Genomic DNA, 12,489 nt, shown 5'->3' with positions numbered 1-12,489 from the left:
TGGGAAAATGTGATTTTCAAATTAAGAACTTGTCATATATACTACAATCAGCTAATGCTATTTTACGAAATTTAGCACAGGATAGTTTCTTCTGCGGCAATTGACACATTCCATTATTGCTTGTTTTACAGGAGCATTTACACACACCAGTTTTTACTGCAGCAACACGCGATTGCGATACTCTCCGAGGGCCCAAATAGGGAAGATGTTTCTGTAGGCAGAGTAACTAATCATACAGTTCATGTTGAAGACTCCCATGATTTCCTACAAGACATAGCTAGAGTCAGCATATGCTAGTTCCATTAATGATAATGAAACAATGGGGCACTAAAACCAGAAGATTTACTTGCTGTGGGAACTCTCCAGTTTCCATTGCTGAATTAATCAACAACTTGGCTGCACGATGCAACGGGCTCGGATCTCTTTCGGCCTGGTACAGCACAAGGTAACAACAATGAATGTTAACATTAAACTTCACCATGATTTTCCTTCTATACGGTTATTTTCTGATTAAAGAGATGATCTCAAACCATGTTCTTCACCTGTCCAGCTTCAATAAGAGCCAGCATCGCCCATGCAGTGTTTACAAGATGTGATTTACCACCACCTAAATTTGTGTACACCTATGTATTCACACATAAAAGGGAAGTTATGACAGAAAATAAGTTAAGAAACCATTAGATCTTCATTGTTTAGTACCGAGGGATCGATGGATGGCAACTTAAGACCTTAATTTCAATTGTGCTTTATTTTACTTGGAATCAAATTCACTTCTTAACAAGAGAGAAGATAAAATAAAAATAGAGTGCTTGCACAATGGAAGAATTTTGAGCACATAATGTTAAAAAGGAGCTACCTTATCTTGACTTGAAAGATAGCTCTCACCCCAACCACCTGAAACAAGCTGTTTCGATAGCAAGAATTCACAGGCTATCCGAATACTGTTGCTTTTTTGATAGGTCCTTCCACCAGCTACAAGCCCCTTTATTCCAAACCATGTTCCATACGTGAAGCAGACTCCCCAAGATCCATACCTGTGTGAAGCACACTACTTTAGAATCATTGCCTGGACCCCTTTTTTCTATTTTGTTTTACAGAGTTTCAAAGTTTTTACAGCTTCCTGTGGTTCTAGGCCTCAGCCTGAAAACAAGTTATTTATGCAGAAGGAACTTTCAGCAGAAAACATACCATGAACCATCAGGTTGTTGTGTGCGCTCAATGAAGTCAATTGCCTTCTCCATACATGCTTCTATTTCTTTCTTTCGATGTCCTGGGTAAGATTTCTTGAAGGATTTGAGTCCTTGAATTACTGCAGAAGTGCATTCCACATACCTAAACATATATATATATATATATATATATATATATATATATATATATATATATATATAGCCGAGAGCCATAGTAAGGTCACCAAGACATTCACAGTCGTACCCTACTAACTGTAACAGAGAGAATATTCTAAGTAAGAACAACGAGAATCTATTATCTTACTGATAGTCAATCATGATGTTTCCAAATGTCTCAGCTGGATTGAGCATCTGCAATTTAAGAAAAGTGCGCTAAAACTTTTATAGAATATTCACAATTCAGCCATTGTAAACGAAATGGAAGAGAAAGATCAATGCTTTACCTCTAACCATGCGTATGATCTTGTCAGCTCGTACGATGCAAAACCTCCATTATTATTCTGAAATGTCAATGTACATTGATAAGGTTTATAATATGCAGATTTAATTGCTTAATAAAATAAGAGAACTATTCAGCAAATATCCCTGTCAAAAAAATCAAACACTCATCTTTTATTTAGCGTGTTTGGTGATAAAGCGCAGATATTTTTGTAAAAATGCGCTTAGATTTAGAAAGACATCAGTCCAAGAACACTATGAAATTCAGTTTCAGACGGATTAACAAACAGATATCCAAGATTTCCCCGCCTCTCTATATGTAAGGTGAGATCTCATTTGTGTTGGTAAGAATCCCTGCAACCTAAGATAATTGTACGTGTATGGGTGGTTCATGCTTGGATATGTAAATGTATATATCTATATTATATATATTAAGCCTAAAAGTGATACCTGCAGAGATAAAATCACGTTAACAGCATCATAGAACCCATCTGCTGGTATCGCTTCTCCCACCATATCTGGTGGCAACCGAGATAATAAGATTCCTGCCTGCAAACCATTTTGTTCATAAATATTAGCATTCTAGGTAGGTAAAGATCATATATATAATGTTGGATCACCAATTGTTAGAAGAAAAAAAGTGCAGAGACTTGTTCTGGACAGTAATGCTGAATTGCAAAACTAAAGAATAAGAAGAGATTAATTATACTCTTGAAATTAATTTTTGATGATTTCTAATTTGTGTTCTTAGGTCCTATTTCTTTTTCTTAAGTTGTTCTAGGATTTTAACAGGAAATGTAATCTTGCTTTATGGATCAACTCAAAATATTACTTGCCTTTAAGCCCTCTGCAGTACAATCGGATACTGGCCAACCGTTGTCGGGGGTGGAGAACGGCCATGCTCCCTTAGAAATGTGCCGATACCAATCGTTAAAATCATCAGAGCTGTTTGTCCTCACCTTCACACCAAGATGGATTTAAATTAAAGAAATCCAATGTTAAGCAGCAACTGCGATTTGCTTGGTTATACATATTGACACAAGAATCTTGGATCGGTGGTACCTGTGTGTTTTTCATGAAATTGTGTGCTTTCTTAAGCATTGGAGCAAATTCATCAGCAAAACTGGTAGCAAGGATTGCTTGAACAGCAAATGAAACATCCCACAATTGAGAACCATTATAGCCCTGTTAACAAGATTTGACACCCAAGTTAGTATCTCATATTTCTCAAGAATGACAAGGTTTCGTGAATACAGTGAAGCAGAGAACATAGCATATCCAGTCAACTTGGCCTTGTAAAATATCAAAATATTATCAATATCATTTATAAAATGATAGAATTATTATAGTAAAATCAACCCTCAACGGGAAAATTGAACGAAGAATTTGACAAAAAAGTGTTAATCAAAAATTCAAAACATGCACAGTTGTTTTTCAAAGTGCTTTTTATTTAGAAATGTATTAAAATAATATTTTTTTTATTTTTAAAAATTATTTTTAAGTATCAAAATAATTTAAAAACACCAAGAAATATTAATTTAAAAAAAATAAAAAAAAATTTAATTTTTTTTCAAAAACACTTTTGAAACAAAAAAATAAACAGGACAGACTATATAGCACACCTTGAAACTAGAACATGTTCGGGCCCAAAATGAGCTCAATCATGAGAACTAAAATTGTAAAAAAAGAAAGCAAGTGATCTTTATCGTTTGAGTTCACATAAAAAGCTGAACAATTCAAAACATTATGTTCACTAGTTAGCTGTGTGAATCTAATAGTTTTTACTAGGAAAAGTTCAAAGTTAAAAGCTACCTTGTTTAATACAAAGATTTTTTATTGCTACTCTTTTTTTTTATTCTACTTTATATTTTATTTTGATCGTATAATTTTTATTCATGCAGGAGATTATTGAAAAAATAGAAAGTTGTCTTTTAAAAAACAGTTGTGATGGTGTTTCTTTTACATATTAATTTATAGGGCAGAGCATTTTCGGTTCAATTCGGTTTTGGATCAAAATAAATAATCAAATCAAATTTATTTTTTTTTTTTAACCGAACCAAAAATCGGTTCAAACCGATCAGTTTCAGTTCAATTCAATTTTTTTCCCTTCTATACAGGTCGATTCGGTTCGCTAGCTTGGAAATCTAGGAAATGATGCAGTTTCTTCATAAGCAACTCCTAGGTTTCAAAACAGGGGTTTGCTTTTAACAACTCAATCCTTATCAAGAAGACCTGTTTCGGTGCTTGTGAGCGTCTTTTCATGGGAAACAGATACAATGCTATAAATTGAGTTCCTTAACACATCAGCTAGCCATGGCACAAGCTTTTACATGTAAAGGATTGCCTCGTTTTTTTTTGTTGTCGCACCATCTCTTCTTGTTGTGCTTGGAGTATTCCATTTAATAACTAACTAACCCCATCAACTTTTGAGGTTACAAGCTTGTCTTCTTCCTCATAAAAGTTTCAATAGCAACTGAAAAAGCTTCCTATAAGTGAGTCATAACTCGTTCGAGTTGAAAATTTAGCGTGTTCGAGTTCGACGAAAAAAAAGAAAAAGTTGAGGAGGAGTCTGCGAGATTCATCAAGTAGGTGTTTGTGTATGCATACTAGTTTAGATCCAGAGAAGAAGAGATGCAGAGAGCAAAGGGAGAGGCAGCGGCTGTTTTTGTTTTTAGAGAATGCTACTTTAGGTTTAGGGTTAGAAAAAACATCCTATTTATACTTGTTTTTTTAAAGTATTGGTCTGGTTGAACCGGTTCGGTTCGGTTCGGTTCAATCGGTTTCAGACTTTGAAAATCAAAACCGAACCGGAATTTTTTTGTGATTTTTTAATCAGTTAATTCAAATTTTTTTTCGATTTGGTTTTTTTGATTATTTGTTTTTGTTTTCTCAATTTAATTGATTTTTTTCTCACCCCTCTTAATTTATATGTGAGGTATGTTCTATATAAACAAGATCATTAGAGCAAAGTTCAGTAACAACACGTATCGTTTAGCCACATTCTAAATATTAACCTAAAACATTATATTTATATATTCAAATTGAACGTTGATATTAAGGTACCTGCATTTTCATGCCATCCTCTGCTACCCACAAATAATCTTTAATTCTGGCAAGGTGGCACTTGTATGCTTCTGAATTTGGATCCTCCACCCAACAGCAAAGCATGTTTAATACCTGCTCTCCATTGACAGCAAGTTGTGCGAACAGTCTCAAACTTTTAAAATCTCAAACATTAGCATCAAAAGTCATGTTTCTTCTTTCTTTTTCTATCAGTCATGCTAAATTGAGATTGCACAAGAATAACAAATGCATTAGCTTGCATGTCACTGCTTACTCATGAATCCACCTGTATCTGCACCTTCCTGCGGGTCTTAAATTGCTTATAACACGACGAGAATGATGAGAAATTACTGGTTCTTTCTATCAAAAACAAGAAGCACCATTAGCATACCTTGTTTACAGGTCCAAGGCAAACATATTGAGTCGTTTCATCCTCATAATGGACACGTTGCATTACAGAGTCTAGAGCCCTTTGTCTAAGCTTAGAGAATGGCCATCTTGTAAGAAGAGGCTCCACAGCCTTGTGAATGCAAGCCCATACAATGTCTTGCAACAGGGGATGGGGGTAGTACAAGTCTTCCTACGAGACAGTGCTGTGATGTTAGCGAATATGAAAACAAAACAGTGCAAAATCGATTTTCTTGATGCTTCAAAGATTATACCTTGGCACAGAGATTCCTGGTCTGGTCCCAATCAATCTGGTGATAGGGAATGGTATAAATCTCTCTTCTAATCGATAGAACAAGGGAGGTAGTCGAACACACGAACTTCTTTCCATATAAATATGACATGGGGAGATATACCATCCGAGAGTGACACCATAACCTTCCTGCAATTTCATTTCTATCATCTTATTTCATGCATAAATAGGTTTTTCTCAAAGTTATTAAATTGAAGCAGGAAAAACCAGCTCAAGGCGCAAGCCATGAGTCGGGTAAATAACATGAGTTAACGTGATCATTTAAAATGATATTTTTTAAAAAAAATTTAAATAAAATAAAATGATATTATTTTAAAAAAAGTTAAATTGAGTTTTTCAGCGGTGAGGTCATATTATCGTTTACTTTTTAATGAAAAAATAAAATAAAATAAAATATAATGACATATTTATTTTTTTATTTTTTACTGAAAAATAAATTTATCCAATCCGATCAAATAGGTAGCATGAAGAATTAATGAGTGAATGTGTTATATATGGACGCAATATGCCATGGTGGGTGTTTAGAATAGCCTATTTAATTAGCTCGTATTTTAATAATTAAAAGAAATCTTATATTGGTGATAATTTTTGTACATAAAGCATAAAAAGGGACCTGGGTGTGCCGGAAAAAGGTAAGGAAGAAGCCATAACTCCGGCAGTAATGGATTGTTCCCACTCCATTCATATACTCCAAGCACCTGCAGATTTTATTTATTCAGGCATGTTAACACACGACAAGGTGATAAATATATATAATCCTTGCTAATCAAGGAGAAGAACTGCATGGAATTCTTACTGAAAGCCACATCTTTCCCCATGATGGAATGTGAGTAGCTCCGCCATGGTCAAGAACCCATTTCCTAGCTTTCTCCATGCTACCATCCCCGCCATCCATTTCCTCCCCCAGCAATCTGAGGGTGACATAAGAGAGAACTGTGCAAAACATTGTGCTTGAACCTTCTATATGCAATCCCCACCCTCCATCCACGTTCTGTCCTCAATTATCAACGAATTAAGATCAAATACAACTACTATTTATTAAATTATCTATATTTAATATGTATTGATATTTTAAAATTCATAAAAATACGAAACATATACTTAATTTCAAGAAACCATATGATCAGACATGTCCATCTTTCAACAGAAAAAAATACACTAATATTACTACGTATTTATACCTAGTTCTATACTTAACAATATTTTCATTTAATTCTTCATAATTGATGGACCAATTCACATGCTTAATAACAATAAGAATGAAATCAAGTTCATTAATTATTTATTAAATTATCAATCATTGTATTGTATCAGTTAGCTAGAAGTGAATAATAATAGTCATTGTTTTATTATATATAAATACTATATATGATACTAATTAAAGCAGAATAATAATAATAATAAGAAGAAGAAGACGAAGAGATAGCGATGCATACCTGATGGTTATAGAGATAACGACACATCTCTTGTCGATGCTGATTATGCAGAATTGTATTCAAGGCACCCGTCACGTATAAACATATCACCTGTACACATACATACATGGGTTTTAATATATATATATATATATATATACACGGATGTTATAGCGAGTTTCAATAAATTATTACTAGTTAATTATTAATTAGGTCTTGTTATTATACTTGAAAGGAACATACTCAGTCAGTTTTTTATTTATTTATTATATATATGTTCAATTAACATCTTTCAGCCTAATAATGTTAATTTTGTTCTAATTAAAAAAAGTACTGTCGTTGTTGTTTAAGTTTACTTAATGATTTCCAAATATTAATTTAGTTTTCTCTTGTCCCTAAAAAATGTTTCAAGTTGCTAAGTGATTGTTTGTTTGTGTTGCAATATGCTTTTTGCTTTGAAAAGCATCAAATTGATATCTTTTTTAGTTTTTTAAAAAGATTTAAGTCAAATACAGAAAAAAATCTATATAAATCTTATTGTAATATATTTTTATTAAAAAAATACTTTTAAAAAGCACATTACATCACAATACCAAACACACATTCAAAATATTTCAAGTTGGCTCAGTGATTGTTTATTTGTGTTGCAATATGCTTTTCGCTTTGAAAAGCATCAAATTGATATCTTTTTTAGTTTTTTAAAAAGATTTAAGTCAAATACAGAAAAAAATCTATATAAATCTTATTGTAATATATTTTTATTAAAAAAATACTTTTAAAAAGCACATTACATCACAATACCAAACACACATTCAAAATGTTTCAAGTTGGCTCAGTGATTGTTTGTTTGTGTTGCAATATGCTTTTCGCTTGAAAAGCATCAAATTGATATCTTTTTTAGGTTTTTTAAAAAGATTTATGTCAAATATAGGAAAAAAAATCTATATAAGCTTTATTTTAATATATTTTTATTAAAAAATACTTTTAAAAAGCACATTACATCACAATACCAAACACACATTTAAAATATTTCAAGTTGGTTGAGTGGTTGTTTGTTTGTGTTGCAATATGCTTTTCACTTGAAAAGCATCAAATTAATATCTTTTTTAGATTTTTTAAAAAGATTTATGTCAAATACAGAAAAAAAAATCTATATAAATTTTATTTTAATATATTTTTATTAAAAAATACTTTTAAAATGCACATTACATCACAATACCAAACACACATTCAAAATGTTTCAAGTTGGCTTAGTGATTGTTTGTTTGTGTTGCAATATGCTTTTCATTTGAAAAGCATCAAATTGATATTTTTTAAAATTTTTAAAAAAAATTTATGCCAAATACAAAAAAAAATCTATATAAACTTTATTCTAATATATTTTTTTATTAAAAAAATACTTTTTAAAAATACATTACATCACAATATCAAACACACAATCTATTTATACCGCAATTCAAGACAAGATTGATAAAAAAAAGTTTTTTTTATATAAATAAGCCGGTAATATGAATTAAGCATGGCAAACATGAAAAAATACTAATTAATTTTTTTTTCAAAACGAAAAAGACAAATTTATAATTTTGTTTGTTAAACTAATTAGGATTTAAAAATTTTAAATCCCAAAGAGATCGCCCATGCAATAATATTTGTGAAGGGCTGGGGAGAGAGGAAAAAGTTTAATGTAACAACCAAGGAAATGAAGACAAGAACAGTGCAAGCTTTGTTTTATTCATAATAATTATTAGACGTTCACGGGTCGTCTCCCTTGCAAGACAAAGCCGGAACAAAAGCATAACATCATATCAACCATAAATTTTTTTTTAATATAATTATTCAACCAATTTATATACACTTTAACTAATCATAATAATTTTAAAATTAACTACTATATAATATAAAATTTGTGAAACTCAAATTAATAATTTCTAAAAAATAAATCTATAACTTAACCAAATAAATTATAATCCTTGAGATTAAACATAAAACACTATGTGTTAAAAGGATGTAGAGACATTAATATATTAATCAGTATTAAAATAGAAAATTATACTATTTCATATTTCAACTAGATGTTAATTATCTATGTTTGGTATTAATTAAGTCTCCATCAGCAGGGAGATTACAATGGAATTAAAGTTAAAAAAGTGATTTACTTTTGAGCATGCTAGCTGGTGCAATCAGCATTAAACACTCTAACCACCCACTAAGTTGATGAAATGAAATCGTAATTATTTATTGCAAAATCATTTATTTCAATTTACCTAATATGATAAATATCTTCTCTGTTAATTCATTAGCTGAACTAGGAAGAAAGATTAGTTAATATTGCTTATTCTATTTATGTTCGAGTTTATATTTTGCGAGAAAAGAAAAAAAAAACATTTTTACAGAGATGAGTGGATGTTGAAGAAGAACCTACCAAGCCTGGTAGAAGAAACATAGGGCCACCATAATCACCAGGCCAGAATCCATCCTCGGCCTGTAGAGTTGAATAGAATCTCAAGCTTCTTCTCAATGTGCTATCCACCACTTCCTTTGTGATTTCTTCTTCACTTCTTACTTTCGCCATAGGCAGCTTCATCTCACATGGATTTTCCCTCGCAAACTTTCACAAATGCATTTTGGTGTCCATACCAGGATTAATAAGAGTGAAACAAAAGAAATACTTCAACATGAGACCAGCTTGTGCGCGTAGCATTGTAAAAGAAGCTGAAAACAAGGTAATTGAGCATCCAGTGGATACAAAATCTAATCGTATTTAATTAATTAGCTGAATATATGTCACCTGAAATCTCATCAGAAGATCAGAACTGTGTTTCGTTAGGAAACGGTTTTTCGTAAACTCGTTTCGATAATTTTCAACTTGAGCTCGCTCTTCTGGAGTTCCAAGATGAGGATCAAACTCCCAAAATTGTCTACCAACATGATTATTCACACTTTTAAGCCATGGATCATTGCCTTCCGAAAGCTTGAGTTTCCACATTCTTCTTCGAGCTCAAAACCCCTCCAAACAACCTGCATGTGTACCGATACGAACCTTTAATAGATATTTTCCAGCTCTCTCTCTCAAATTGCGAGAGAATAAAAGAAAACAGTTATAGTTCTCTATATTTTTCAAGGGGAATGTAATGGAATGATTCAATTATGTATTTCTGATGCATAGTATGATAAATGAGGTTTTTCAAGAAAAGAAAACGAAGTTGAATGATTCAATCGTGGCCACAGGAGTGCATATGTGCGAATTGTGATGATGATATTGTGCAAATAACTGTACCTGTGCTCTGTGTTCTGAGTGATGAAAAACTATCGAGAGAACAGGATTGTAGCTGTAGCCGGCAGGAGAAAATTAAGAAATTGCAAGAGCTGTTCTTTGGAACGTACCGAAGGTAGCAGGTTCATCAAGTTCTTAAATAAACGTAAAGAAAGCAACTATTCAGAATCATGTCTTGCTGTCATTTAATATTATTGTGCTTATGAAATTAATACGGTTGTTCGTACCTTGTAAGATTCTCTTACTCTTACTTGGAAGGTTCCCTGCTGAAACATTTTGATGCTTGATTGCTATCGTGACTTGAAAATCACCATCAGTCGTTTGGTTCAATATTGGCGGCAACCTCATGCTCTAACATGCTTGCATGAACTGAGTTCATGTTCATCTTTTGAATCTAAATTAAGGAATTGTTTAACATGCATGCAATAGATGCTGCAAGATCGAAAATGTATTAAGAAAAAAAGAAGAAGATCACTGTCTTATCTAATTTGATTCCCTTCCTTTTACTTGGCAAGTTCCCTGATATTAAACTTACCAAAATGGATTTCACGTTCCTAACTTCTACAACCACATGTGATATTATATAAATACAGCCAGAATTTGAGAAAATGAATTACTGTAACACTGTAATATTCTGTAAAAAACCATTCTCATGCTAGGATGATTTTCAATCATTTTATGCTAGCGTGACTTCAATTACCTATACATAGACTTGCAAATAAATAAATAAATTGTTTCCGATATATAGCATTTTAATCTAGCCAGTGATTATAGCAACCTCTCATACATACATTATGGATGACTTAGGTCTGTTTGTTTAACGTAAAATACTTTATGAATGTTAAATATTTTACATATAAAATATTTTTTAATATTTTTCGGTTTGAAACATGTAAATATTTATCAATAATAATAATAATAAAGTAATGATGAGATAATGGTGATGTTAGCAAAGAAAGAGATGGTGGTGGTTAGATGACAGCAATGAGGTGACGGTGATGATAATAACAGCGATATGATAATGATAAAGAAAATGGTGTGGCTATATGATGATTATGAAAGAAATAGTGGTGAAGTGGTTATAATAATGGTGAAAAGAAAGATAATGAAAAGATGATGATAATGATAACGAGATGAAAGTGACGATAATTGAATTATATTGTAAATATATTATTATTTATAAAATATTGTATAGAATTTCATGAGTTAAAAATATTTTCCAGTAAATAAACAAAGTTTAAAGATTGATTGTAAAATATTTTGCATTGACCAATTTTTCTATAAAATATTTCATGGAAAACAAATATGAATTTTTTTAAAAAAAAAAATTATTTCTCAGAAAATAAACATAAAAAATATAAAAATATATTTTTCATAAAATATTTTATACAAAACAAATGTATTCTTAATTAATTGATTTAATGGTAAGTGTGCAACCATAGATTTTGTCATATATATTGTTCGGGTGCTATTAGTCTCACGCTCGCAGAATTTGTTTTTAACCTTTCTCAGCTCAAAGAAATTGACTTCTTAGTGTAGCGTTATTATTATTATAAACAATTATTTATTTTGTTACTATTTTTAAAGTTCATGAAATTCTCATGTTTTTTACCATGTACCAAAGTAGACGGTGAAAACCTCCAAATCCAAGTATCCTTAATTAAACCGTTTCTTGATTTAAAATTATGATAATTCTGATAGCTAAAGATTTAAAAATAAAAAATGAGTTTTCAAAAAACAAGCAAAATACAAATAATATAAACATTAAATAATCACAAAAATTAAATAATTTAACGATCAAAAATACAAAAACTATGCAAACAAGTTTAAAAATTAAATCAACGGCGTGACCTAGGTTACACTATTAACTTTAAAATAAATGTATCTAGCAACCTTAAAAATTTAGAACTCATAAAACTAGATATACAAATTAAATAAAAAATATATATTAAATTATTTAATTTGAAGGAATATATTACATACATGAATATATAAAATAATTTTTTCTCTTGACTAAAGTATTTTTTTTATAAAAACCGAACTTAAAATCTAAATTTAAAGAAAAAAAAAGCTTAAAATAGAGTTAAAATTAGAAGAGAAAACATTGAAAGTTGAGGTAAAGAGTTTCTTTTCCTAGGTGAGATAAATTTTTTTATAGGGTTTTTAGAGTTTTTGAAGATTAATTTTTTATTTATTTATAATTTATTTTAATTATATCAATATTTTACGTTAAAGAACTTTTATTAAAAAATAAGTTAAAAAGTTTTAATCCTGAATTCCATTTTTAATTTGACTTTCAAGCGTGTTTTAAAACAAATTTCCAACAAAAATTTTTATACAAGCTTGGACCTTACCATGCATGATACCAGAATTCGGTGAGCTTTCAACGTTGACTCATGGAAACCAAAA

At 30.9% G+C, this 12,489-nt stretch overlaps 1 protein-coding gene across 1 annotated transcript; it reads right to left on the bottom strand.

Annotated features, from left to right (window-relative positions):
• On the bottom strand, positions 1-10,242 carry LOC133688689 (cycloartenol synthase-like). The gene is made up of 19 exons (XM_062108264.1): positions 10,084-10,242; positions 9,595-9,824; positions 9,229-9,414; positions 6,828-6,917; positions 6,188-6,382; positions 6,005-6,089; positions 5,354-5,520; positions 5,083-5,271; positions 4,692-4,805; positions 2,691-2,813; positions 2,461-2,587; positions 2,079-2,173; positions 1,634-1,690; positions 1,495-1,541; positions 1,189-1,332; positions 857-1,034; positions 543-623; positions 347-430; positions 1-264 (listed from the first exon to the last, which is right to left on the bottom strand). Exons 2-19 carry the CDS (start codon positions 9,790-9,792, stop codon positions 154-156), a joined length of 2,271 nt encoding a protein of 756 aa, XP_061964248.1. The 5' UTR covers positions 9,793-9,824; positions 10,084-10,242; the 3' UTR covers positions 1-153.
• Positions 10,243-12,489: the final 2,247 nt, after the last annotated feature.

This window comes from Populus nigra, chromosome 3, assembly GCF_951802175.1.
Source record: "Populus nigra chromosome 3, ddPopNigr1.1, whole genome shotgun sequence".
In the NCBI taxonomy this organism is placed as follows: Eukaryota; Viridiplantae; Streptophyta; class Magnoliopsida; order Malpighiales; family Salicaceae; genus Populus; species Populus nigra.
This window is presented reverse-complemented; position numbering and strand designations above follow the sequence as displayed.